The sequence below is a fragment of the Acipenser ruthenus genome, chromosome 14 (genome assembly GCF_902713425.1).
Source record: "Acipenser ruthenus chromosome 14, fAciRut3.2 maternal haplotype, whole genome shotgun sequence".
NCBI lineage: Eukaryota > Metazoa > Chordata > Actinopteri > Acipenseriformes > Acipenseridae > Acipenser > Acipenser ruthenus.
In genome coordinates this window covers 29842221-29870092 of record NC_081202.1, presented here as the reverse complement: position 1 = coordinate 29870092, position 27872 = coordinate 29842221, and the positions used below count along the sequence as shown (strand labels likewise).

Here is a 27872-nt window from a genome sequence, read left to right as displayed (position 1 = left end):
ATATATTAAAATGTCGATATTTAATATATATAGATAGATATGTAGTGTATTTTTGCAACACAACTGTAAAGATTATTATAAACACCACATTTTCACAAATTAGTGTATCCCTTTTTTGTAACTTCCATTTTACTCACTCTGAAATGATATTCTACAGACAAACAACAAAGATGAAAACACCAATTCAAAATAATTGCTAAAACAACTATATATATATATATATATATATATATATATATAATGCGTTTATTTAAAAAAGAAGATTATCTATATGGGTTATTCCATACATTTACATTCGCCGCTTCTATTATATAAATAGGGGGGGAGCAACTACATATATTTCTCTCTTACTTGTAATAGTTTAAAGAAAAAAACAGATACAAATATAAACACAAATTACACATTTTATATTTAATTATGTATTTGATTTTAAACGCAACGTTAAAAGTTATTCCACACTTGCAAACTCCCCTCAATTTGTGTTGGTGTCGCCCTGGCAGGCACTGTCCAATGGGAGCGCGTGTTGCTGGTTAGCACTGTGGAATCCCAGAATACATGTCGGACGGTAGAAGGTGACATTTCGTATTTGAGCTGCTGGTATTGAAAGTGGTAACAAATACATACATACATATATATAAATATATAAAAGGGATCATGTCTTCCATAATGAAGGCTGGGACAGTCATTAGAGCTGGCATTCAGCTGCTTAGACGGGGACCACAGAGGGTCGGAGTCAGAAAGTAAGTGTGAGATGAGGCTGTGTAGCTGGCTACCCGGTCACGTATCGTCTGTAACAGTATATTTATGTGTCATACACTTTAGTGCTCAAATAGTTTTATGACGTTTTATTTTTTGTTTACGTTGTTCTATGCTAAGTAAACACAATATAATTCAAGCGGTATTACAATCGGTTATAAAGAAAACACGTCGCAAATATGTCAAGGTCGCTCGACCTGTAGAAAAAGCAACATGATGCAGTTAACTTAACACAGCTGTGTTAGACTGCTCCAATTAACAGTGGGTTTGTAAAATGATTGAGTGAAAAAATGATCGGGTTTCCAGTCTAAAAATGGTGTAAATTAAGTCTCCCTTCATTTACTGCAGTTAGGTGTGCTGACAGTTTAGAGAATAACCGACAGTAGTACAGCTGTGAAGTGGTGCAAAAGCATTTCGTGACAACAAGCTAACATCGGGGCTGGAAGGGTTAAGGAATCTTGCATCCTTACTATCCAGGTAAAACCTGCAAGTGGGAAAGTCGTCGATGTAAGAAGGCACTACTTCCGAAACGTTTGTCTACTTGGCTTAGTTGCTTTTAGTTTTACCTTGACAAGTTACAATACCCGATTCAACTTTAAGTTATGGTTGAGCCCATACTGCTTAACTACTTTTGGGAAATGGAAACCACACTGGCTAACTGTGACACTTGCTATACCCTCGTGTGTGGCAGTCTTCAAATGCCTGTATATCTGAACACCAACAACATATTACAACATGAACCCCTGGGTTGCTTGGACATTAACAGCATAGCATTGCAAGATCTGCAGCTACTCATCTGTTTCTTCTTTTCCCCTGTTTGTTTCAGTGCTGGTGGTGGTGCCCACATCGAGGCTCAGTATCGTCAGTTCCCACAACTTACCAAGAGCCAGAACTTCCAGGCAGAGTTACTCAGCAGCGCCATGTGGTTCTGGATTCTCTGGCATTTCTGGCACGACTCTGATGCAGTGTTTGTGGGTACCAATTAAACTGCTTTCCAAAAAACTGTTGAGTTCCTACTGGAATTGCACTGCCATTCAGGTCATTTCTCTCTGGTGGGCTGACTTTTCAATCCCCAGATTGTGTTATGACAAGGGGTCTACTGAAAATTAGGAATAAAATTAGGATTTCGCAGCCCTGTTTAAACATTAAATAAACCTAAGTAGATAATATTTCAGAGCACTATAAAAATAGTGGTACTTGCGTACTTACTAAAAGAGAGTGCTGTCGTTTGTTAAAGGCAAGCATGCAGTTGCTGCCAACATTCTCTGTCTCTATGGTGTGAAGACTTGCCCATACATTGAGACTGCACGTTTTGCATCCAGAACAGAAATCGATTAGAAACAGTCCCAAAACTCGGTTACCCAAGGGCATCTGCCATTCTTTATTAAAGTCTGTATATGCAGTATGTTCGTTGTCATGTTGTTTGTCCCATCCAGGAATTTATTTTATTAGTACCGAGTCAAAAGAAAGAAAACTTGCCTATTCAGGTCTACAATTCTAACTAACTGCGTTTAAAAAGAAAGCAGCAGGTTGTTTGAAGCGAGGTGGCTGTGCGAGATCGTACCTGTAGTATTTTGTCTGCACTGACTTTCCAGTTTGTTTTCTGAAAGCTGTTATTTGTTTTACGTTCTGTTTAGCAGCCTTGTAGCCTTTCGTTTTAATGTGCGATTCAGAAGCTAAATAGCAATCGATCGTATTTTCTCCAAAGTCACATTTACAAGATGTGCAAAACAATTTACCTCCCAGGCTCCCATCTGCATGTACATTTTCTTTGGGAAATTTCTTGACACCATCCTCAGCCGAAATATACTTTTGCTTTGTTGTCCATTTTTGATATTTTACCTCCAATGCTGAAAACTAGATTTTAGCAACCTAAATCAAAATAACAATGCAGCACTGACTTTGTCCCACCTCATACCATACTGTACAGGTCACAGAAAAGCCAGTACAGACGCACTGATATGCTGATTAAAACATCGTTGTCTTGTGAACAGTAAACAAGAAAGTTAACCGCTAATTCTGCAGAATTAAGATACATAGTTTGTGTCGCTTGCGGTGTGGTGTAGGTCATTTAAATTAGGTTTCTTTTTTTTTCTCTCTGTACTAGTATGCATTACCGATGTATATGACTCCAACTCTATGAAAGTCAATGGAGTTAATTCATAAATGTTGGTACCCTTTGCCTTAAGTCAGTTAATTCACCAGATTTTTAACTACCACTTGGTAAGACGAATGAGTGTTCAACACACTCACAAGAGGGATCATTGCCATGTAAGTATAGTGTATCAAACAATATTTATAACACCTAATACTTTGGAAAATAACATTGTTGTAAACAGAGGGTATGTAAACCTTTGATGACAACTGTGTGTGTAATATATAAATTATATAAGGCTGGGGCGATGCCTCCTTTTTCACTATATCATTCTCCAAAAAATCAGATGCATCGATTTATCAACGTTATGAAGGTGTAAAAAAAAAAACCTTGCAGCAATACATGTAGCTGTGGATTACTGTGTAACATTGCTAGTAATGCTTTAAAAACTATTATGCATATTAAATTGATTACATCTGTTTATGCATATTGTAGTTAATGTGCAAAACATATTTTATTTATTTATTTTTTTACACTTTATTCATGTTGATTTGTACCAGTTGGGGGTCAAAGCAAAGTCCAAAAAAATAAAAAAAAGTTGTTTAAATCCATAACAAGGTCAGAGTAACAACCAATCAAGAGAAAAAACAGCAGTTTAGTAACAAGTGTTGCCCTTGGCTTATATTTTAATTGTGTTAAGGGGACGAGATAATGTCCACATTTTGTTTGAAGCGATGACTGGCACTTGCTTACACTCTGCCCAGCATTACTGAATACCTGCTCACCAGGGACCGATGTTGTCGGGATGCTTAATACTTCTGACCAAAGATACAACTTTTGAAACATTCTTGGTTGTTTTTCTTAATTTTTACTCCAGGGTAGTTCAGATGAATAAATGCAGATTTTGTTTTTAAGTTTTGTAGAGTGACATCTCATTAATTGGTCACACAGATTAGATGTGTTACGGGAGAATCCCAAACATTACTTACTTTCTTTACTTTCTTGCCATCATACTTTTGAAAATATTACATCAGAAGGCATTGTATTTGTAGCTCGGTCAATACAGTATTTGTAATTCTAGCACAACGCTCTTAGCTTGCTCGGTTACTTTGAAGACTCCTGCACAGATGCAATGCCATCAGTAAACACTCAGTTTTATTGGTTTTTATAGGTTAAAACTGAAAACCAGAAGCCCTAATTATGAGTAAACAAACTGTTACTGTACACCTGGTCTCTATTCAAAGGATTGTCCTCATGATTAGTTTTACAAGTGTGAAATGCTGACCCGCTTGTTTACTCTAGTAGTTCAGCTGCTGCTTGTTCTGTCAGGGTTTCAAGCAATCATTTACAATGGCTTCTTAATTATTAGATGGAAATACAACTGTGTGATAGGGCCTTTGCACCAGACACTGCAGTTTACAATCCTACAGTATTTGTGTCTCGGTCGCTGTTTAGTTGATGGCTTTCAGTCAGCTACAACAGCTTGTGCTAAGACGTGAAATAAACTAAATGCATGTGATATTATACCAAGATTCAGTGGTTTTCTGCCAATGCACCCCAAGAGCCAGATTGCCATGTGCATATAACACCCACTTTGCCAGACTTCCACTCCACACATTTTGTAACATTTCCAATGCCTGTAATGAAATATGTCTCATCTTAGCACTAAGGATCGTTTGCAAGAACAAGTATGATTGTTTTGATAATTCTTTCTGCAATAAAAGTAATCTGTAACTTTTAGCCATCCTGTACATTTAAAAAAAAATACAACTAAAAAAAGGTCAGTTTACAATAACTCAGTTAACAACTTGACAATACTTGTGATGCATACAAAATCATTTGAACCTGTGTATGGATGTACAAAAAGAAATGTGCAGTTTTTAATCCTCATCCCTTTTTGTTGTTAATTTAAGGGGCACTTTCCATGGCCTGATGCCTCTAAGTGGACTGATGAAGAGTTAGGAATCCCAGCTGAAGACGAGGAATGAAAAACAGATTGCTTGCTGTAAGTATCCTTCAGATTACTCACTGTAACTGGACTTAACTCAAATTAGTACCGCATCCATTGTTTGGGTATATTATTGAATTGACCAGGTGTCAGGAGTTTGAACAGTCAGTAAGTGTTCTCTGAACTGATCTTGCCTATAATAGCATGAATAAGTCATACCTGAGTAATAGGAGCTGGTCATGCAGCTATAAGGGAAGAACAATTTATTTAACATGAAACTCCTTGCTCTTGAACATTTAAATAATATACTTTAAAAGAGTGCAGTTCCCAGGTCTGGGTGCGTGGCTAGTGTAAGTTTCATGTCATGCTTTAATTATCTAGTGTTTATGTAATCTGTTTATACAGCATCACTAGTCAGCAAACTATTAACCTGGTTTCTAGGAACATAAGTGGTTCTGTAGCATGTAGCTAGTTAAGAAATTTGAAATGAAATCAACAATAAATTATGTTTCTTCCATTTCTGTAGATACCCCTGTTGTGGCTCAGAAGATACCCCCACCCCCATTGGACAGTCTTGTATTTAAATTAATAAATACATTTGTGGTACAATAACAGATTTGCGTCTGAAGTCATTTTTAGTGTTTCTGTGCACATATCCTTTATGTAAATAGATAGCTAGGTATCCATGAGAAATAAAGTTCATAGGTTATTAGTAGGCATGTCTACAGACCCTCCACCAAAGTACTGTTAGATCACACCAGACACCACGGGACAATTTACCAAATTTAGTCTACTTGATGCACCCAAGTGAGTTTGATCCACTTCGTGGACTAACGTTAGCACCACTTATGATCCCAATTGCAGGGTGCCAAAAATTTATGAACTCTTTGGGATCATCAGTTAAACTAGATGAAGTTTACTGCTGATTTCAGCATACTAAACCAGACCCTTGTGGTCACAAAAAAGATCCACATTAAGTGGATTAAGTTAGTCCTGTGATGGTGGAGACTATAGTCTGCTTGCTCTGATTTGTCTTGCTTGCAAATCAGTGTACTATGGGTGATACACATGAAAAGTGTGTTCTTTATGTCCTGTATGCCTGTATTAGACAGTATATACTGTAATATCACACGTGTGTGTGTATAAATATATATATATATATATATATATATATATATATATATATATATAATATATATAGATATATATAATGTGTGTGCATATATAATAAGGTTTTTACATCTTCTATTACAACACTTATAACATTGACTTACACTTTTAAATGCTTTTCCAATGCTAGTTTTAATTCTGTTAAAAATCCTATCTGTAAATGTGCTTTTGCCATTGCGACTCAAAAAAGGCCAGGAGAACAGACTACATTTTCACCCCAGTTTACCTCAGAATGGTCCCATATCTCCAGCACAATTCAAACACATTGCTGTCTTGTCCTGGCCGCAGATGGTAACTGGTATTTTTTTTTTTTTTTTCGTTAATAAACTAAAATATTCCATGGGGATACATCAGTTTGCCCAAAAAGAAATACTGGTAAATTCAATTAAGGTTGAATTACTTATTGTGTAATACAGAATAGAATAAAATAAATACTACCAAGAAAATATCTGCTGGTCATTTGTATTTTATTATATTTACAGACAAGAAACAAAACACAACATTTAATAAAACAAACATTACAATACTGCAACTGGTTGATGATTTTATTTATTTTATTAATGTAATTTTATTATTATTATTATTTTTTTAAACCAAAAGGATCTCTTGGTTTAAACACAACAGCAAATCTTGGAGCAATGATGATATACAGTGCCTTGCGAAAGTATTCGGCCCCCTTGAACTTTGCGACCTTTTGCCACATTTCAGGCTTCAAACGTAAAGATATGAAACTGTAATTTTTTGTGAAGAATCAACAACAAGTGGGACACAATCATGAAGTGGAACGAAATTTATTGGATATTTCAAACTTTTTTAACAAATAAAAAACTGAAAAATTGGGCGTGCAAAATTATTCAGCCCCTTTACTTTCAGTGCAGCAAACTCTCTCCAGAAGTTCAGTGAGGATCTCTGAATGATCCAATGTTGACCTAAATGACTAATGATGATAAATAGAATCCACCTGTGTGTAATCAAGTCTCCGTATAAATGCACCTGCACTGTGATAGTCTCAGAGGTCCGTTTAAAGCGCAGAGAGCATCATGAAGAACAAGGAACACACCAGGCAGGTCCGAGATACTGTTGTGGAGAAGTTTAAAGCCGGATTTGGATACAAAAAGATTTCCCAAGCTTTAAACATCCCAAGGAGCACTGTGCAAGCGATAATATTGAAATGGAAGGAGTATCAGACCACTGCAAATCTACCAACACCTGGCCGTCCCTCTAAACTTTCAGCTCATACAAGGAGAAGACTGATCAGAGATGCAGCCAAGAGGCCCATGATCACTCTGGATGAACTGCAGAGATCTACAGCTGAGGTGGGAGACTCTGTCCATAGGACAACAATCAGTCGTATACTGCACAAATCTGGCCTTTATGGAAGAGTGGCAAGAAGAAAGCCATTTCTTAAAGATATCCATAAAAAGTGTCGTTTACAGTTTGCCACAAGCCACCTGGGAGACACACCAAACATGTGGAAGAAGGTGCTCTGGTCAGATGAAACCAAAATCGAACTTTTTGGCAACAATGCAAAACGTTATGTTTGGCGTAAAAGCAACACAGCTCATCACCCTGAACACACCATCCCCACTGTCAAACATGGTGGTGGCAGCATCATGGTTTGGGCCTGCTTTTCTTTAGCAGGGACAGGGAAGATGGTTAAAATTGATGGGAAGATGGATGGAGCCAAATACAGGACCATTCTGGAAGAAAACCTGATGGAGTCTGCAAAAGACCTGAGACTGGGACGGAGATTTGTCTTCCAACAAGACAATGATCCAAAACATAAAGCAAAATCTACAATGGAATGGTTCACAAATAAACATATCCAGGTGTTAGAATGGCCAAGTCAAAGTCCAGACCTGAATCCAATCGAGAATCTGTGGAAAGAACTGAAAACTGCTGTTCACAAATGCTCTCCATCCAACCTCACTGAGCTCGAGCTGTTTTGCAAGGAGGAATGGGCAAAAATTTCAGTCTCTCGATGTGCAAAACTGATAGAGACATACCCCAAGCGACTTACAGCTGTAATCGCAGCAAAAGGTGGCGCTACAAAGTATTAACTTAAGGGGGCTGAATAATTTTGCACGCCCAATTTTTCAGTTTTTTATTTGTTAAAAAAGTTTGAAATATCCAATAAATTTCGTTCCACTTCATGATTGTGTCCCACTTCTTGTTGATTCTTCACAAAAAATTACAGTTTCATATCTTTATGTTTGAAGCCTGAAATGTGGCAAAAGGTCGCAAAGTTCAAGGGGGCCGAATACTTTCGCAAGGCACTGTATAAAGTTTTCTTGGATTTTAGTAAGGCATGAATTTTGTAGTGTGCTTTTTTCTTCTTGATTTATCACATGAAGTTAAAAAGATTAAAATCCAAGGTCCTAAGTGCTTGATCTCAAATTTCAATACAGAACGGCATAATTAAGAGATTTTAAACTATAACTATAATCGGAAAATAATCTATTGCAAATCTAAGTAAAGAATTCCCTTTTGGTTTTTAATTTGACAAGGGGCTGTGTTGAGGGCATTTTAAAACACAGTCCGCTGAAGCTGTTGTTTCTAATGGGCTTCCTGTAGAATATTTCTGCTTCATTGATTCTCCTTCCAGTTTTAAAACATTAAGTCCTTGCAAGCAACACAACTGTCTGCTTCCGTAAGTGGTTCACACTAGGGAGCATGCAGGCACTACATGCTGTGATGTGCAAAGCAGACCTTTTTCTATAGCTTCTTTTAAAAAGTACCAAAAATAACAAAGAATACTGGGATAAAAGATTCCCAATGTAATTTTTGTCATAATGCTGGGTTAGCAATAAATAATTGTACACAGTTACCATAGTTTGTTATTTGGTGCATTTAAAAGCCACATTGAGGATAGCGGCGCCATAACTGTAACCCTAGGGTTTGCTCAGTAGTGTCTTGTCTCCATGTACTTGACCTCTCTGACTGCAATAGCATAGAAACTGACAAAGATCACTCAAAACTATTATGCTAAAAATGTGAAAAATTACAGCAACAGCAAAAATCCTTAATCGCAGTTTGTGTATGCTTTATTATCAGGGACTTCTTTATGCAACTGTTTAAGAATAAAAAGAAGAAAATATCCTATTTTGAGGGAAACTGATTCTAAACAAATTCTGCCATTCCATTGAATTGGGAATAAATAATAAGGGGCCCTCAATGGGAACAAAATGAGAGGTTTCCAACCTCAGGCCATTAGACAATTATTTTCCTAGACATTTATACAATAAAAGCATAGCACTGGAATGTATGAATACCGGATGAGAAAAACAGTGACATGAAAGTAAGACACAAAGTTGTTACTCCAAAGGGAAAGGATATTAAAATGTTTGTTACAAAACTCGTAAGAAACAATTCAGAATATTTACTTGAGAGCTAAAAATGGTACCTTAAGTTGTTTCTTACTCAGTCTGTAACACTATTCCATTTGGCTTTTTCAAAGTGGTGGTGCAAAGTAAATGATGGTAACTAAGGCTGGCCCAAGCCAGCCTTAGTTACTATAGGTTTACTATACCTGCTTGATCTACAGTAAGTTAGACGCACTCCTGGAATAGGGGGTAGCCAAGCCCTACGCTGTTTTTTTATTTTATTTAAAGGAAGGCTTTCGAGATTAGAATCACTCTCTAACTTTGGTACCATTGTCATGTTCCTCTGGTTTATAAAGTTTTAGATTTCACATGTATTTTTAATCTTGATGTTCTCTTTTAAGCAATTAACCAGAGCATATAAAAAAATATAGGTGTTCGTGATATAGATTTTTGTACTCCTGTAGTCTAAATGCAGTCTAATTCTTCTGTACCACTGTCAACTTAGAAAACAGAGAACACAGAAAACAAATCTGCATAGTATATTAGATTAAGTGACAAAAATATATTTTTTATGCAAAGCTTTAATGAGACAAATAATATCAAACCTGCAGCAGGAAATGCAGATTTGTCAAATACAAATTTGATAATGTTGAGCAAGTCCAGTTTTTACAAACATTTGTTTTCCTGTTTGTATTATTATTAAATAATGCTATCAAATATGTATTAAAAATCTCTTTAAAAACATGAGTGTTAAAATTGTATGCAGATCTTTTACAGATTTGCAGCACAAAGCATTACTGTACATGCATTTTAACACATTAAAATGAATATAAAAAGGTTAATAAAAGAACCTTCTGGAAAATTAAACAGTTAAATCGTATTCTCATCTGGCAGTACCACAAAAGAATTGACTCCCCACCCTCCCTTTCAATTTCATACATTTATATACATAAAACTAGAATTAATATTGGGCCCAATATGATAATGTAGCTCAAAGGCTAGCACAAGTTGTACATGTATTCGGTGAAATACAGTTTCATAAATATGCATAGTTCTATTTTGAATTTAAGAGTAATATAAAAGGGGGCTCTGTTCTTATTATTTATATATCTGCAAATCATGATTGGGGCACACAAATCCGTTTTTTGAGTTTTGACAATTGAGGGAAACACATTTTGAGTTTAAAAATACATAAGTGAAAGGGTTATTACTGAATAAGGCCAAGAGGCTGATTCGATCAACGTATGACCTGCTGGGATAAGCCACAGTCAGATTTTTTAAGAGCATTTTGCACCACTGAGGAATCACACTGGGTTGCATCAACCACCTATCTGTGGTTATACCAGGATTGCACACAAAAATGCTGTAAAAATAAATCCATCCCATCCCAGCAAGGTACAAGTTGATCAAATCACCCCGAAGAGCAGCACTGACAAGGGGGTTTGAAAGCCTTCCTGTAACTGCAGGTCTGGAGCCTGTGAAACAAATATCCTCAGATTACAAACATTTTAATGAGAAATCTCAAACGGGTATCGACTAGATTTAAATGACTCGTGTACAGTGGGCTCCAAAAATATTAAGAGAAGGAATAATTGGGAATTATGTAAACTTTATGTAAATAATACAATTAATATACTGGAATACCTGATACATTATAATTAGGGCTTCTGTTTTTAATTTTTTATTCATTTCATTTTTTGGCGCTTTTTTTTTTTTTTTTTTAGCTATTTTCAAGTTTTATGTAAATATTTTTTTTCGGGGCTTCTTTTTTTATATACTGTAGGAAATTATTGTTTTCAGTTATTTTCCAAAATGTTTGAGTGTTTTTTTTCTGTACAATAATAGTAACTCGACAGTACTTGCACGCTTAGTTGTACCTTCTTTCCTTTGCCGTCTTCCACAACAAAATCCTTATGGTCACAGGCACATATTGATTTTTTGTGTGTCAAGGCATTTTTTTTACATTTCGCCACAATTTTCAATTCTGTTTCAAATTCTCACTAACTGAAATATAGCTTTAAATCCTGATAACAAGCCTTCTAATGTACTTCTAATCTCGTTTTAAATCTTGCAAGCGGAGTCTCCAATAGAAATGTAGAATTTGCTTCCACTCAGTAGTTGGGGTGGGTTTAAAGTATTCACAACAAATCAATGATAGATACGAGTCAGGAAGGAAGGACATTGCCCAACTCCACGGAAAGGTAGTTTGTTTTAAATTTTTTTGTAGTAGGTTTTTTTAAATGGGAAAGGGGTGGAGTCAACGTGAATAGAGTAATTGAGTTTATCAGTTTTTATTGGTTAAAATCAGAAGCCCTAATTATAATTACCAATAATATGAGTGATGATTTACATAAAAGCGGTTTCCATGATGAGTTTCCAGCAATATTCTGAAATAATAATATTCAACAGTTTTTCCAAGTTTTGGAATGGCAGAAAATTTCAGGTTAAATATCATTATCATTGCCATGGCATACCCTATTCACTATCTAATTGGAGAGCTGTACTGTATGTTTGGAGCCCACTGCATGTGTTGTACCAAGTACCCCCTCTAGCATTTTTTTTAAGTGTATTGCACTTGAATGAAGGCTGTCCTGGATCCAACAGTACAGTCTTTTTTTTTTTTTTTGTCACTCCCTGTGTGTCCCTGTCAGAAGTCCAGCTTACTTACTGTCTGCCTACCATAACATAAAATTGCAGTACAGGTATAGAAATGTAGGACATAGCTTTGGGGATGGTAAACAGGGATGTGATCCAACACAACTATAACAAACAAACAAACAGTAACAATAACATAAAAAATAGAATAAATGCTTCATGATTTACAGTCGCCCATGTTTTTGGTTTTTTTTTCTGCTTGTTGCAATTTCTCGGCCTCTGCATGATTTCATTATACGTCAAGTTCACACGATTGCGATAAAGTACACCGTTGCTGAATAAATAGGGTTTCCCAGCGTTTAAAAAAACCTAAACAAACCAGTCCAAGGTAGGTTAGTGTCGAGTCTGCCCCTCACTCGCAGGCGAGCTTGCTGTCAAAGCTGGAGAGTCCAATGGCGAAGGCCTGCAAGGCGCACATGGGGTAGTTATAATCCAGAGTGAAGACATCTTCTGCTACTCTTCCAAACTGCATCACAATGTAGTCCGCTGGGTGAAATGGAAAGGGGGATGTCAGTATGGAATGACAACTAGTTATTTCTAGGTTTAGCGTGTCCATAAAATAGCAAGAACATCACAAAAAATAGAGATCATAATGATACACGCTCTATGGTAGTTTACAAAAATGATTATCAGCTTTTTATAACTAGAACAATAATAACCATGTTACTCTATCCATTAATTTTGGGAAAGCTAGATAATCCTTTTCTCTATAATACTCGCTGCTTTATATCTACTTTTACTGAAAACTGCACTGGGTTATCAAACGAGGGACTAGTATTTAGCATGCTTGATTCAATTTATCTTTAGCTATAATAAAGTGTCTTAAATTCACATGTGGTTTATTTAAACAGTATTAGGTACAGTTATATCACTTGAAAGCATTCTAAAGATCTAGTTAACACCACTCTATTACATTTTACCCACTGCCTTTTGGTGGTAGAAATATAGTTTCCTACAGAATATGCTGTAACTTTATAATGCCACTGCTTAAATCTTTAAAAAAAAGAACAAACCTTGGCTTATATTATAACTATATATATATATATATATATATATATATATATATATATATATATATATATATATATATAGTTAGAATATACCTTTGTTCAAATTATTTAAGGAAGGGAGTATTTAGATCCACCACCATTTCATCAGCTGAACAGACCCCAACGTGCATGTGTGAAAGTGGCCAATGATCATTTTGACTGAAACTTCTGGGGCAAAACCAATGTTTTGCCCCGGGGTCTGGGGGCTGCCTAAGCTCCCATAAGCTCTGGGGCTGTACATGCTCTCATATCCATTCTGAGCCATTTTGGACCACTTTCAGGAGCAAATTTGACTTTGTAGAAAAAGAAATTCAGAAATGAATTCACTTACAACTGGTCATTTTACCAGATATATCAACATGATAAATCACACATGAGGCTTGTTAAACACATTTTTTGTTTTTTTACAGGTATGCCCAATTCACATAATATTACATAGCTGCAAAAATCATATACAATCTCTGCTTAACTCAATCAGATGTCGTAAATACAGGGTTCATACAGTTTTTCTGATACAAATTTCAAGGACTTTTCACGGACCATTTTGACAATTTTCAAAGCCCTAACTGAAGGAGAAATCTAATTTATACTCACTTTGAGTATAGATGAGCTCTGGACCAGTAACCTTTCTTATTCAGTAACACTGAGTCAGTTTTGGTCCTATAGATGAGAGTTTCATTCTAAAAGCAGTACAACAATTCAGTGTTTTAATCAATGTCAGAAGCAATAGTCCAAGAATTTTGTGTCAAAATCATAGGTGCTTAAGTGGGGGGACAAACTGAAGGACTAACTGCCCAGCATAGAGAAGCAATTATATATTTTTTAAAATTAAGAAGCTCTAAGAAACTAAGCAAACCTTGCTGTTGTGAAGTTACAGTTTTAATAATTGCAAACCGACGAAATTTGGCAGGTGTTTCAGTATAAAATGTACTTACTGAACACGCATTTATTACAAATACATGCAAGTAGCACCAAATGGCACAACCGGTACCAATGACATCTCTGCACAGTACTGCACCTAGAATTCCCATATGTAGTTTATTAAAGGAAAGTGTTAAACAAACAAAGAAAAGCAAGTACTGTTCTTTAGAAAGTAAGTATTCCCTAAATAAGGCAGTTCAAAATACTTGACATGCCAGCAGCACTGATTTACTATATATTAAAAAAAAAAAAAAAAAAAAATCTCAACAGTATATATTAACCAGTATAAACTTAGTTGCAGGAAGGACCAGTCAAGAGTTGTTTCTTGTTTTATACCATTAAAACAGTCTTATTCCTCTAAGAAATTGTGTGTTTGCCTTTGTGCTTGGTTCTAAGTATGGTCCATTAAGTTAGAGGGCAAAGTTTTTTAAGTTAGAGGGCAAACTACTGCTACTGCAACCAAGTAATTTTTTGCTAATTTTAAAATCTTACTATTTTTTACTTTAAATATTGGGGCATGTTTTGCACTTGCTTTGGATTAGGTACATTATTTTATATCTTAAACATGGGTTGACAGTGCACAGAATGAAGGGGAGAGGAATATAAGCAAAAATATTTTAATTCCCTAACGATTTCAATCAAGCTACAGTTCAACAGGAGAAAAAAATAAAAAAAAACAGCTGTAAAAAGGTTGCATTTCTACATGAATCATAGGAATGGACCTGGGAGAGGTCATTTTGACAGAATTCCGTCAACAGGCAGAAAACCTGCACCCATGAATATGTATATTAATTATCATTGCAACTGGAAGAGAGAGCACTCACGGTCATTCTCGTGGACGATCTGAAAGTTCTTCACGGAGGCCTGCGTGACCCTGCCGTGGAAGTTGAGTACGTAGGACTGTGTGTCGTCGTTCCATACGGGCGCCTTGTTGTGCAGCTCAATCAGGTTATCCATGGACCGGTTCTGCCACTTAGTCAGCAAGCTCTCGTGATCCTTAAACCAAACAGCAGAAATCAGGATCATCAGCTAAATTAGGTTCACCTGATTTATGCATCTCGTGAAGGTGTACAAAATGTCCCAGCATGGTGTTACCGGCATTATTGTGTGCCGTCCTTCGTAAAAAAGGGTCTCCTTCAAAAAGGAGCAAGTATCCAGGTCACCACTGTAAATAAGAACCCATTCTACACTGGCCTTACCTGGTTAAACCAGAACCAGTATGTTAAGTAACATACAGTACATACAGTACACCCTCACTCACTATGAGGCAGCAGTGTGGAGTAGTGGTTAGTGCTCTGGACTCTTGACCGGAGGGTCGTGGGTTCAATCCCCAGTAGGGGACACTGCTGCTGTACCCTTGAGCAAGGTACTTTACCTAGATTGCTCCAGTAAAAACCCAACTGTATATATGGGTAATTGTATTTAAAAAATAATGTGTAAAAAAATAATGTAATTGTATGTAAAAATAATGTGATATCTTGTAACAATTGTAAGTCATCCTGGATAAAGGCGTCTGCTAAGAAATAAATATAATCCTGTGGTGGGATCTACATGGATAATATGTTGAATATCTTCTCAGGAGTTGTTAGTAAATAATCTGAATTCAGGCAACTGGTTCTTAAACTACCTTTGTTAGCCTAAAAAAATCACAAACCAGAACTCATAAATACTAAGGTCACAATACCTAGATTGTTGCATATCCATCTCAATCTTCATCACAAATGGCTGTGGTTTATTAGCTTTTTCTACCCTCTCTCTCGTCCACCACTCAGTCTCCAAATTAATGTATTTGGTCCCCCGTACTCACATTCCTGGGTCGCACTGGCACCCTCTCATGATTCATGTTCATCCCTGGGACTACCACTGTCATCTTCCTCGGACCCTTAAAACCCAGGACATTGGTCTCCTGGAAACAGAAAAAGTGACAGTTCGGTCACTGAAACAACACAGCTCCTACAGGTAACTTGGTGGATGGGAGACGTTGACATTTTTAAATATTAAGAACTAACGGCCAGATAGTTCTAATGTGTCGAGAAACATTTTGATTTGTTGAAAATACGTTTTTTGAATTTCGCACTTAAAGGTGGGCTTGCATAATTATTCACAATTAACAGGAACAAATTAGCAAAGTTTTATTTATTTTTCGCAACTCCCATTTAAAATGTTTACTCACAGGCACAACTTTTTCTCATGGTAGAACTGAGGGAAAACCCCGCCTGCACTGCCCTTACAAAATTTGCATCTCTTTTGAATATCTGGCCCTATATACTGTGCACCGCTTTTTATTCTATATATTCTGGTCATTCGTTTTCGCTAATTTTGTTATGTAATGTATACTTAAATAGCTGATAATTGTGCAATGTACTGTATATAATTTTACTGATTTTACTTTAAAAAAAATAAAAAAAATAGGTTATGTTTAAAAATGTCTGTTCAACATATTTTGACCCACAGGCAAGCCTGAGCTACCAGCTTCTCCATTTCAAATCATTGAGAAGGGAGTACTGCCTTTAAAAGGAAAATCGGCAAGTACTTTAGACTGATTTGTAATCCATCCAGAACTTCAAACAATCAAACAATCCGAGATGTGTTGACGAAGGCATTAGCTATGACACTTGAAATAGAAATTTGACATTATTAATAAGTACACCAATCTGCTTTTGCCTTTTCCTATTTAATGTGGTATTGCATCAGATTTCATCTACTTGATTGATGCAGGTTGCTCAATTCTATGAGGGAACACCCTCATAGATAAATGTAGTAAATTGCGATTAAGGCATACAAAGAACATCTTCATAGTGGTAGGATTTGAGTCAGGGTGTTCAGTGTTCGGGTGAAGCAAGCAAGCTGTTTTAGAGCAGTACTCACATAGCAGATGGCAGCCAGCTCCTGACGTGTGTTACTGTCCTCCAGCAGGCCCTGTGCCTTGGTTGGGTTTGTCCCGTTGTCATACACAGTAAACTTCGTCCCCATCAGGTTAGACCTAAGCAAACCAGAGCCATAAACAACACCCCACATGTACCAATTGCTCAATTGATTACTGATAAACAAGGTGACAGCATCAATATGTACGAAACTACGTCAAACTGAGGACACTGCTTAGTCAGCTGACTCCTCCCTAATCGCCTCCCAATGCAGGAAATGCATTTACCTTCTAATATGTTATTTTTTCTCAAAATACTTTTAGAGATGTCGTGAGTCAGCATTTATACACAGCTGAAGACTCAATTACTTCCGGATTGGCCAGAAAGTCTGTGCGCAGTGAAGTATAGAAATATTTCGGTTTTGAGGTGGCTGATGATGGAATAGCAAAACAATGTAACAAGACCTTGTTTTTCTCAATTGATATTGTGAAGGAAAAGCACCAGTAAGTTAAAGTATGTTATTGCTTAATGTCTATATATGTTTGATATTGCTATTGTGTTAATATATTTTTCTGTGTTTTATCGATATCGAAATATGTGCATGATATCGATATACAATATTCATGTTGGTGCCCACCACTACTTTTAACATGTGCATGACATGATGTTATTGCTACATTTAACTGTAATTCATGTTCTTATTGTTGTACCCCTGAAAAGTAATATATTAAATAATTTTACACAGCGCACAAGGTTGCAGTTTACTACTTTAGTTCTGCTTAAAAGCTTATAAATATAAAATAACGTTAGGTTATTATCATAACCCTGGTTCCCTGAAATAGAAATGTAACTATTACCTAATGAGTATTTACCTCCTAAAGACCCTGAAACCTGAATATTTTATACCAAAGCTGCTCCGCCGAGCCTGTGATGCAGTCATGCCCGCCCCCAAGGGTATTAAAGGACTGTGCTCACAGATCTCAGCGCAATTTTTCCTTCAAGCCTGCTGCAATCATGGACGCAGCGACCTTGAAGTAAATGGTTACATTTCTATTTCAGGGAACCAGTGTTATGATAATAACCTAACGTTCCCTTTCAAGTAGGTAATGTAACCATTACCGTATGGGTGAGTGTACCAAAGCCATCGCAAGGGCAAGATTGCAGAACGAATGGAATGCTACAAGGCTAGCACCACGTTAAGCCTTCAGTGAGGAACAATATCCTTCATAGGCTGCCAAGCTCCTTTAAAAAATTGCTCCACCAGGAAATGAGTTCCTGGGGAGACCGAATCAATTTTGACATGGCAAGCTGAAATAGCTGCCAGACTTTTAAAGTAGAGGGGATTTCCCCTCGTCAAACAGGTCCAGTGTAACTGCCATGGGACAAGTCGTCGGGTTGAACCCACGAAGCAGACACTGTGTCTGAAAGACGCCCCACTTGTACCCGTACTGGGAACGCGTGGACACTGCTCTGGCATTTTGTAGAGTGTCAATAACCCTATTGGACAGACCCAGACAGCTCAAATGCAGCCGTGCAGGGCCCAGACCCAGAGCTGCATGTTCGATGGGTAGGGATGCCATAAGGTCGCCCTGTCTGACTGAGCAGGTCGCGGCGCTTGGGCAGTCTCCACAGCTGGCCGCTCAGGAGCTGCACGGGGTTAAAAACTAGAGTTTCCTGGGCCAATAATGGGCTACAAGTAGCACCTTGGCCCGGTCCTGCCTGATTTTCTCAAGATACAGCGAGAACAGGGCAAGCAGTGGGAAGGCATATAACAGATGCCTTGGCCACTGGTGTGCCAAGGCATCTACCACCAGCGGGTCCCTGCCGCCTATTATGAAGAGCCAGAGAGGACAGTGGGTTGAGGCACTGGGACTCTCCTTGACAGGAGGTCCGCAGTTTTTTATTTATTTTTTTTTTCACCCTGGGCAGATGCACTGCCCGCAGTGAGAAGTGTTTCTCGTGTGCCCAGAGCAAAGCTTAAGGGCCACCTTTGTGGTTGATGTAAACCACCACTGTTGTGTTGTCTGCATGGACAAGCACATGCCCCATCAAACCTCCTGCACAAATGGTGCAAGGCTAGTTACTGACTACAGTGCCAAAACATTTATGTGGGGACTGTGCCAAGGGGGGTTACACACCCCCTGCGTCCCCTCTGCCATTCTACACAGTGCCCCAGCCCAGGCTGCACACGTCTGTGGTGACAACCTCCCTCTGGCGCCACTGCCCAACGCTATGCCGAGGTGCTGATGGGCAGGCTGTTTGCACCAAGAGAGTGCCTTTAGACAGTGACGAAACACTGTCTGTTGAACCAGGCCTGCAGAAGGCGCATGCACAGGAGAACCAAAGGTAGGGTCTGAAAAGCTGTTGCCATGAAGCCCAGAAGTTCTGGAACATTACCGTGAGGGCTCTGTTGAGCTGAACAGCTCCAAACAGGCAGCTATTCTCTGCACTCTGCCGTTCGACAGAGTGGACAGCATGGACTCAGAGTCCAAGCACACTCCTAGATAGGAGGCTGTCTGAGAAGGCGTGAGCTAGCTCTTTGCATGATTCACCATAAGACCCACTATTGAAGGTGGTCTGTGACCAGTTACGTGTGATGGGCTGCCTATGCACAAATGAGCCAGTCGTCCTCTGATACCTTCTCACTGGGGCCACTATAATAATAATAATAATAATAATAATAATAATAATAATAATAATAATAATAATAATAATAATAATATAATGTATTTTGTATAGCGCCTTTCATTAAAATAAATCCCAACGCGCCCCTGCACTTCAAAAAGGCACGGGGAGCTAGAGAGAGGCCAAATGGCAAGACCTGGAACTCGTACGCTGTTCCCAGAAAAGGCGAACCGCAGGTACTTTATGTGCGCCGTTTTTAATGGGGATTTGGAAATAGGCGTCATTGAGGTTCCCCATGGTGAACCAGTCGCCTGGCTTGATTGACTGCAACAACTGTTGCATTGTCAACATTTTGAACCTCCTTCGGCTCAGATACAGGTTGACCTGCCTGAGGTCGAGGATTGGTCTGAGGCCACCATCCAACTGGAGAGGGTGTACCATACGAATAGCCTGTTTTTGCAGCAGAGCTGCTACCTCCCGAGTCACCCCAGTGGTGTGATGCTGCAGTCATGCCCCAAACTGCAATGATTAGCCGGTCTGAACGGCAGTAAGCACCCAGTGTACACTTGTAGAAATGCGCACAAAACTCACAGAAAATGCGGTTTACCAGTGCCTCCTTTACGTGCATCTGCTTGTCCATGGGCAGGCTGGCCTTGCATGTGTCAGAGATAAAAACCCAGGCATTATGCAAATAGCAAGCAATGTACCCTAAGAATGTACAGCTGCTGCCTCAGCTTGCTAAAGACAGCAACTGGGCTGTCAACAAGGCCAGCCTGGTACCAGATTGGGGATGTAAACACGGTCGTAGCAGGTCGGAACCGGGACAGTATGGGGTCAGTTTGGTACCGGTTCGGTACAGTTGTGCGCAATGGGTGTTACACATCCCCTGCGCCCCCCCTGCCATTCTACACAGCCCCCCAGCCCAGGCTGGATGCAATGTAACAGGGTGGACGCAGTGTACAGGGCGGAACAAGACCCAAACCAAGTCCTCTGGTACTGGACAAGGGACAGTACCGTTGTCAGAATCATACAGTGAAATGCAAAACCTGTGTGCACTTAGGTTATGCTTTTTTTCTAAATTAGACAACTGAATAATACTAACTCTCACTTAGTAGAGGCATGCGTTTTGCTGAATTATTACCATACCTAATGTTTGCCCTATGGTAAATTTGATTTAAAATAAAAAAAAATCATGAAAGTGCTAGACAAGGGGGATAAAAATCATTAGAAATAAAAACAGAAATCTGGAAAACTACATTAGTTGCATATATTCAAAACTGTCAAATTTGTTATTCGTCAACCTGTACTAAAATCACTACCGATTTAGATGACACTAAATTCACCATTGCATTGTAAATAGTATAACTGCTTCTTTCATGCCAATGGACATTTCTAAAATTTATAAATAAATCACTTCCTTCTTCAAAGCAATTTGGAATTTATTTCTGCCAGACAACGATCCTACCTGGGGCAAACAGACTCCCAGCTCAACACATTTTTATTTTGTCCTACTGTGGATGAAGACAATAAAGAAATAAAATAAAATAAACTATTTAAATGTTCCCGCTGTCACATGGAAACTGGCTCTTCACTATGTGCTATTTAACATTCACAGAACTTGAAGTTGGTCAGCTTTGAAATGCCCAGTGATGTAGGATACAGTAGCTGTAAAATCATTACAATTACAGATTGAGGACAAGCTTACCTTAGCTTGCCAACAAAACTCTCCCCTTCCCTAGAGAGGTCTGTGGGGTCGACAGAAATAAGGTAATTAGATGTTTTGCTCTTCTTCCTCTTCCTGCCTGCAAGTAAAAACACCTGGGACCCAAAACAGAGAAACAATAAACAAGATGCACTTCTGAAATAATAACACAGAGAAACAGGACAGATGAGAAATAGGATTTGTAGGTAGACCAGATTTTAGTACCAAAATAGTACATTACAAATTGTGATATTTAGATATCTGTGTATTTATAATATTAGAATTTAGAACTAGTAAAATAAACTTAATAAATTCAATGACAAACAGATCAACTATAATCCTTTCTCAATGTCTTCAATGAATGTTTAATAGTTATTATTATAATATTTAAGTATTAAAGAAATTCTTTGAAATCTGATTTACAACCACAAGTTACATACAATCCTCTCAATTTTCCATAAAATAATTTTATACAATCACATTGAGGGCTCAAGATAACACGACAATTGTTGAGTAGCCTAGTGGTGGTGATGTGTATATTCCTGGATGCTCTTGAAGACTGAAATATTGTTAACATTCATGAGGACTCGTGGCGCCTTGTGATTACTGTGCTATTATTATTATTATTATTATTATTATTATTATTATTATTATTATTATTATTATTATTATTATTTATTTCTTAGCCGACGTCCTTATCCAGGGCGACTTACAATTGTTACAAGATATCACATTATTTTTACATACAATTACCCATTTTATACAGTTGGGTTTTTACTGGAGCAATCTAGGTAAAGTACATTGCTCAAGGGTTCAGCAGCAATGTCCCCCACCTGGGATTGAACCCACGACCCTCCGGTCAAGAGTCCAGAGCCCTAACCACTATTCCACACTGCTATGAAAGGAGCTATCTATATAATATACATATGATGCTGCTGCTGTTGTTCTGGATAGTTCCACGAAGGTTCATAGTGACCTAGGGCTAGGAAGGTTTATTTCAAAGCAACCAAAAGGGGGTTACAGCCTTCCATAGGCAACCATTCAAAATATTCAGTCGATTGATTTGGTCTGGAATTTCTATTTGGAGAACTAAAAACAAAAAATGAACATTTAAGACTCAAAACTGTAGACTTATTGCACTGCAGGAAAGATAATTTCACTCAAAGCAGCAGAACAGTAATCTATTATACACATTTCAATTCTTTTTCAGCAGAAGACACAGCAGAGCTGAATTGAACACTATCACCTTTCTTGGTTCAAGTTGTGTTGAACAGACTACCTACACCCTCTTACCTTTCTGCCATCATCCTTCTCCAGGTGCATGAAGTAGGTGGGGTAGAGCCCCCTATCCATGCCCTTTTTGTCCCGTGTGATTCGGCACTTGATGGTGATGCTGCGCGGGGCGGGCCGCAGCGAGAACTCCTCCAGATTCTCCACCTCGATGGATGGGCCATCTGCCTGGGGGGAAGTAGGGGCAGCTCGGTCCTGCAGAGAGAGACAAGACGATGTCACAACCAGACACACGTACAGTACGTGGGCTCTGAGAAACCAAAATATTTCACAAAGTTAGAACAAATAAGTGAGTAACTTGCATCCCCTGCCATGGTTGAATAACAATACTAGAGCTACCAGTATCAAGTACAACATCATGGCCTACAACCGCTACATGAAAAATTTAAGTAAATGTAAAACAGAGAGATGCTGCCACATAGACACAGTTTCTGTGACATACAGGCAGACAGATGGTCTTACAGACAGGACGTCTATATAAATCCCCAGATTCTTAATGCTGTCGTTACCATGTGGTAAAGAATGTCCTTAGCTAGTTTCATGGGACAAGTGGTTCACTCGATAGGAGTAAAACTCGTACATGCCAGCTGATGTACAGACTAATGTATGGATGGGCACCTCTACCAAACCCCAGCAGGGGACAATAAGAAGAATAATTTGTATAAAAGATGTGTATCTACAGAAAAAGGGCAAAGTTACAATAAAGGATCAGCCCACTAAGCCTGTAGCACAGAAAGAAGGGAGAGAAAGACTCACGGTGCTGGAATTTACGCTGCTGGTGGAGGCAGGTCGGGGTTTCTCAGAGTGTGGAGACTGGGATCTGGCACTCTTTTCTTCATCATCACTGTCTTCTTCATCAAAGTTCAGGCTGCCAGAGATCCCTGTGATATAACTAGGGGTCAGATTGGATTCTTTCTGTTCACTCAAAGAAAAACAAAATACTTCAAAGCTACTAAATAACAAAAGGAAAGTAGGTTAGCCTTATTCCCTCAGAAAGGCTTATAGATAGCTTAAAACAGCATTTTGTGTTTGGCATGCAATACCAGTGGATTGGCCAGTAGGGGCATTGGTCTGCAGAGTTTTAGGTTTCTCCAACAAATATGTGTTCTACAGCAGTGGTGAGCAAAGTGGGCGGCGCAGCTATGACTAAAGGGGCAGTTCTGTAAAAATATATACAGTGCCTTGCAAAAGTATTCAGACCCCTGACCAATTCTCTCATATTACTGAATTACAAATGGTACATTGAAATTTCGTTCTGTTTGATATTTTATTTTAAAACACTGAAACTCAAAATCAATTATTGTAAGGTGACATTGGTTTCATGTTGGGAAATATTTTTAAGAAAATTAAAAAACTGAAATATAATTTAAGGATAGAATGATTTCCATTACATGAGAGTAGATGTTAAAACTTCATGCTGATTTAAACTTAACTTGAACTTGAAGATAAGCACCAACTAATGTGATCCATCTGCATCTCCATCCATTTACATTTCTTTCCATTTGATGATGTAGATATCTTTCTGCCTGGTGTTGATGGCTGAAGTGTAATGCATACTCCAATGATCAGCTTATTTTGCCACCCCAGCGCATCAGCACACACAACGGCTGCGATGCTGGCTCTGGGGATCAACCACAGTGCGGTCTCCCCAGCGCATCAGCATGACAACCTTCTGGATTGAGCTAAGTAGGGTACATCTCTGGGGTCTTCAAGTGGGCACCTTCTGTCCTCTGTGTTTCGTCGACTAGCCCACGACACCTCAAGAGTGCTCGATGGTGATTCTGGCGTCCCAGCATCACTCCCCTCTGTCCCCCACTCAACTCAGCCCAGCTTACTTACCCGTACATCAGCGTTTCTTTCTTTCTATTGTGCTTGAGATCCCTAGCCAGAATCTTTCCGTCTCAACCACAGCCAGTTGCTGCTCCTTTCTGCTGCTTCAGATAAGTTCTTCACTGTACGACGCAACTCTTGACCACTGAACCTGACATCTCTGAGAAACCTGGTTGTAGAATGTGCCACAAATCCTCGACCACCCACCTCCACTTGGTAAACCCGGACTCTCCATCCTCGCTGTTCTGCTTCAGCAGCTAGTTGAGCATACCGAAGTTTCTTCCTCTCATACGCCTCATCCACAGCATCCTCCCATGGCACTGTTAGCTCTACCAGATGAACAAGGCGTGTTGATCCAGACCACAAGACAATGTCTGGTCAAAGGTTAGTGGTGGCAATCTCAGGTGGAAAAATAAGCTGTTGACCAACATCTGTCAGCATTTTCCAGTCTCTAGCAGCTTCCAGTTGTCCTGGGCGAGGCTTGGTTTTAACACCTTTTCTTGGTGTTTGCTCTCCTGGATGGAGGAATATTGTCTTTTGTGTGTAATGCTTTGATGGAACTGGTGGCAACTTATTGGTCATGTTACGCTTGTCTTCCAATGCTAAGGCCAAACATCGCAGCACTTGGTCATGGCACCAAGTAAACCGTCCTTGGCTAAGACCCACCTTACATCCTGTCAAAATGTGCCTTAATGTTGCAGGTGATGAACACAAAGGACATGAGGGAGCTTCACCCACCCAGAGGTTTAGGTTCTGTGGTGATGGGAGAACATCATATGTTGACCTAATGAGGAAACTGAACCTGCTCTGTTCCACTGTCCATAGGTCTTGCCTGCAGATCTTGCGTTGTTCCATACTCTCCCATCTCATCCATTCTCCCTGCTTGCCCTGGGAAACAGCCTTTACATACCTCATCCTCACCTCCTGCTTTTGCACCTCGTTGACTACCAGCTTCCTCCGTTGAGCTGGGGTTGCCCTGTGCTATGTAGGAGGAGTTGAACTGAGACCAAGACCCCCTCTTCCATGCTGAACTTGCCCCATGATATCACCAATTCGAAGGGCAGCCTTTGCATCTTCCACAGCTTTCTTTGCCGCCCACTTTCTTCCAGTTTTCAACACAGGTGCTGCCTCCCTTACGCATTTATCGCGTGACTCTACTAATGTCATTTCCAGTCTGACCTTGGCGCACTTAAACTCCTCGGTTAGAGCAGAGACTGGTAGCTGCAGTATTCCTTTACCAAAAAGTCCCACTCTGCTGAGGCAGCGTGGAACTCCCAACCAATTACTGACGTATGAACTGATTAAAGTTTCCAGCTTCTCTACTGTTTTCAAGGAAAACCTTGTACACAGTCAGTCGCCACAGCAGCCTTGGCAGTAGACCAAACTGAAAGCACCAGAGTTTCAGTTTGCCCGGTAAAGCGCTACTGTATGCTCTTCAGCACTTCCACTGCTTGTTGTCTAACATCTCCCACATGAACTGTGTCCTTTAGATTCCCGTCGTACCATCTTCCAAGACTCTTCACTGGCTTCTCAGACACTGTTGGTATTGCCTCGCCATTAATGTAGAACCTTTTACCTACTACTTTACCTTTAGTGGGCTTGAATTGCATTCGTGCCCATTCAATGTTATTGGTTAATTTGCCCAATAACTGATTAGTGCAGGCTACTTTTGTAGTCATGTTTGTCATCCATGTATGCTCGAATTGGTGGTAGTAGCATACCAGAAGCCAAGCGCTCTCCTCCCACTACCCATTTTGATGCCCTAATAATTACTTCCATTGCCATGGTAAAAGCCAGTGGATAAATGGTGCATCCTGCCATTATTCCAACTTCTAGGCATTGCCATGCACTGCTGAATTGCAAATCTCCAAAGTAGGCTTTCGCTAAATTTGTTATTGTCATCGGTACAGTGATTACAGTGAATCAAATGCTGCCCAAAGAAGTTCATGTGGCACTGAACCATATGCATTAGCCAAATCCAGGAATGTCACATGGAGCTCCTTACTCTCCTTTTTAGCTGATTGAATTTGTTGCCAGATGTGTTCTAAGAATCCTGGGAAACCTGGAATACTCACTTTTTGTACTGAAGTGTCAATGAAGCAGTTCTATAATAGGCAAGTTTATAATCTCTGAGCCATAATGCTGAAGAAAATCTTGCCTTCTACATTTAATAGGGAAATAGGGAGAAACTGACTGATGCTTGTAGAATCTTTTTCTTTTGGTATAAAAAGACTCCACCTGCTCGGCACCATGCTCTTGGTACAACCTGTTTTTCCCATGCCACTTTCATCAATTTCCACAGGATTCGTATAACTCCAGAAGCAGTCTTGTATACTCTGTATGGAACTCCATTAGTCCCTGGAGATGATGACGCCCTTGCTTTTTTCACAGCTAGCTCTACTTCTTTCCAGGTGCAAAGTCCTCCATTTGGTATTCTGGTGGATTGGTAGGTGAGATGTCTGAAGGAATTGGCATAGGCTCCTGCCTTTTTGAATATGTATGTGTTTCCTCCAAATATCTCTCCAGCTCAAACTTAGACGATTTTAGTGTGCCATTTTTCTCACTGGTGCGAGAACTAACTTTATAAAAGTTAGTTCTCACACACTCCTGCTTGTTGTAGCGTTTCCATAGGCGCTCAGCTCTGCGCAATGTTGCAAGCTTATCTTTTATGAACCTTTGTAACAGATTTAGTCCCTCCTTGTCCCTTCTCTCCCTCAAGCATTAGATTATTTTAAATAAATACACAAATGATGTAAAGCGCATATTTTTTCCTAGATTTAACCAAAAAAAAAGGCTTGATTTAGCTAAATACATAAATGTTAACAAACACATTAAGTTGGACTGTAAGCGCAGCTCTGCAGCATACAATGCCAAATCAAATGCGTCAATGGGCGTAGGCTTGCATGTTGAAGGGCTATGCACACCGGACGCAAACGATGTGAGCGAGCAAATCAAAAATGAATTAAAACTAGATTTAAATGGAGTAATGCATGCCATGAGCAAATATACATTTGTTTTATTTATATTTATGCTACGCGCTGTTCACGTTGGACCAATCAGAAATAAGGTCAAAGGTAGTGGCTGTCAGACTGTCACTGTCTCGCTCAGACATTATTACCACAGAAATAAAAAAATGGACATAAATGAGAATTTAATTATTAAAGTCGAAAAATATAATGTTCTTTATTATGCCAGTGTTCATGGCTACAAAAACAATAAAAAGAAGGTCGCCACATGGTAAGAAATAGAAGAACAATTGGAAATTGATGTATATCTATCTCTCTTTAGTCAAAGAGCACCACACACTGATTTTGTATTTCTGTAAAATGACACTTCTTTGTTTTATTAACCTTGACCAATGTCAATAAAATCACATTAGCTCTTTAACAAGCTGGTGGTATTCCCTGAACTGTTTCCTTTTTTTAGTGTGTGGTGTACCATGCTCTTTTTCTTTGTGTTTTATTTATTTTACTTCGTCCCCACAAAAGGAGCAAAATGAGACAATCTTTTCTTTTTGACTAGCTACAGTTTTTTTTGTTATGTACTCGTGCTGTATTCGTTTAGTTCGCTTCGCTCTCGGTGTGCATACTTTATTCACCTTGAATTTGCTTGCTTGCGGCCGGTGTTCATAGCCCTTTTGTAGA

The 27872-nt window shown here is 38.9% G+C and overlaps 2 protein-coding genes across 5 annotated transcripts in view; one reads left to right on the top strand and one right to left on the bottom strand.

The window, feature by feature from the left end:
• The first annotated feature begins 530 nt into the window (after positions 1-530).
• Positions 531-5413, top strand: ndufb2 (NADH:ubiquinone oxidoreductase subunit B2). Its single transcript, XM_034032659.3, has 4 exons — positions 531-740; positions 1583-1727; positions 4765-4856; positions 5326-5413. The coding sequence occupies exons 1-3, from the start codon at positions 655-657 to the stop codon at positions 4837-4839; spliced, it is 306 nt and encodes a 101-aa protein (XP_033888550.1). The 5' UTR covers positions 531-654; the 3' UTR covers positions 4840-4856; positions 5326-5413.
• Positions 5414-9855: 4442 nt separating this feature from the next.
• Positions 9856-27872, bottom strand: part of tulp3 (TUB like protein 3) — a 66285-nt gene continuing 48268 nt past the window's right edge. For all 4 annotated transcript variants that reach the window (XM_034032614.3, XM_034032612.3, XM_034032613.3 and 1 more), the window contains 7 exons: positions 23155-23279; positions 22402-22593; positions 21112-21224; positions 16786-16900; positions 15725-15823; positions 14742-14913; positions 9856-12433 (listed from right to left, as the gene is read on the bottom strand). In XM_034032614.3, coding sequence (XP_033888505.1) covers positions 12300-12433; positions 14742-14913; positions 15725-15823; positions 16786-16900; positions 21112-21224; positions 22402-22593; positions 23155-23279 — 950 coding nt within the window. In that variant the 3' untranslated portion in view covers positions 9856-12299. The remainder of the gene's footprint in view (positions 12434-14741; positions 14914-15724; positions 15824-16785; positions 16901-21111; positions 21225-22401; positions 22594-23154; positions 23280-27872) is intronic.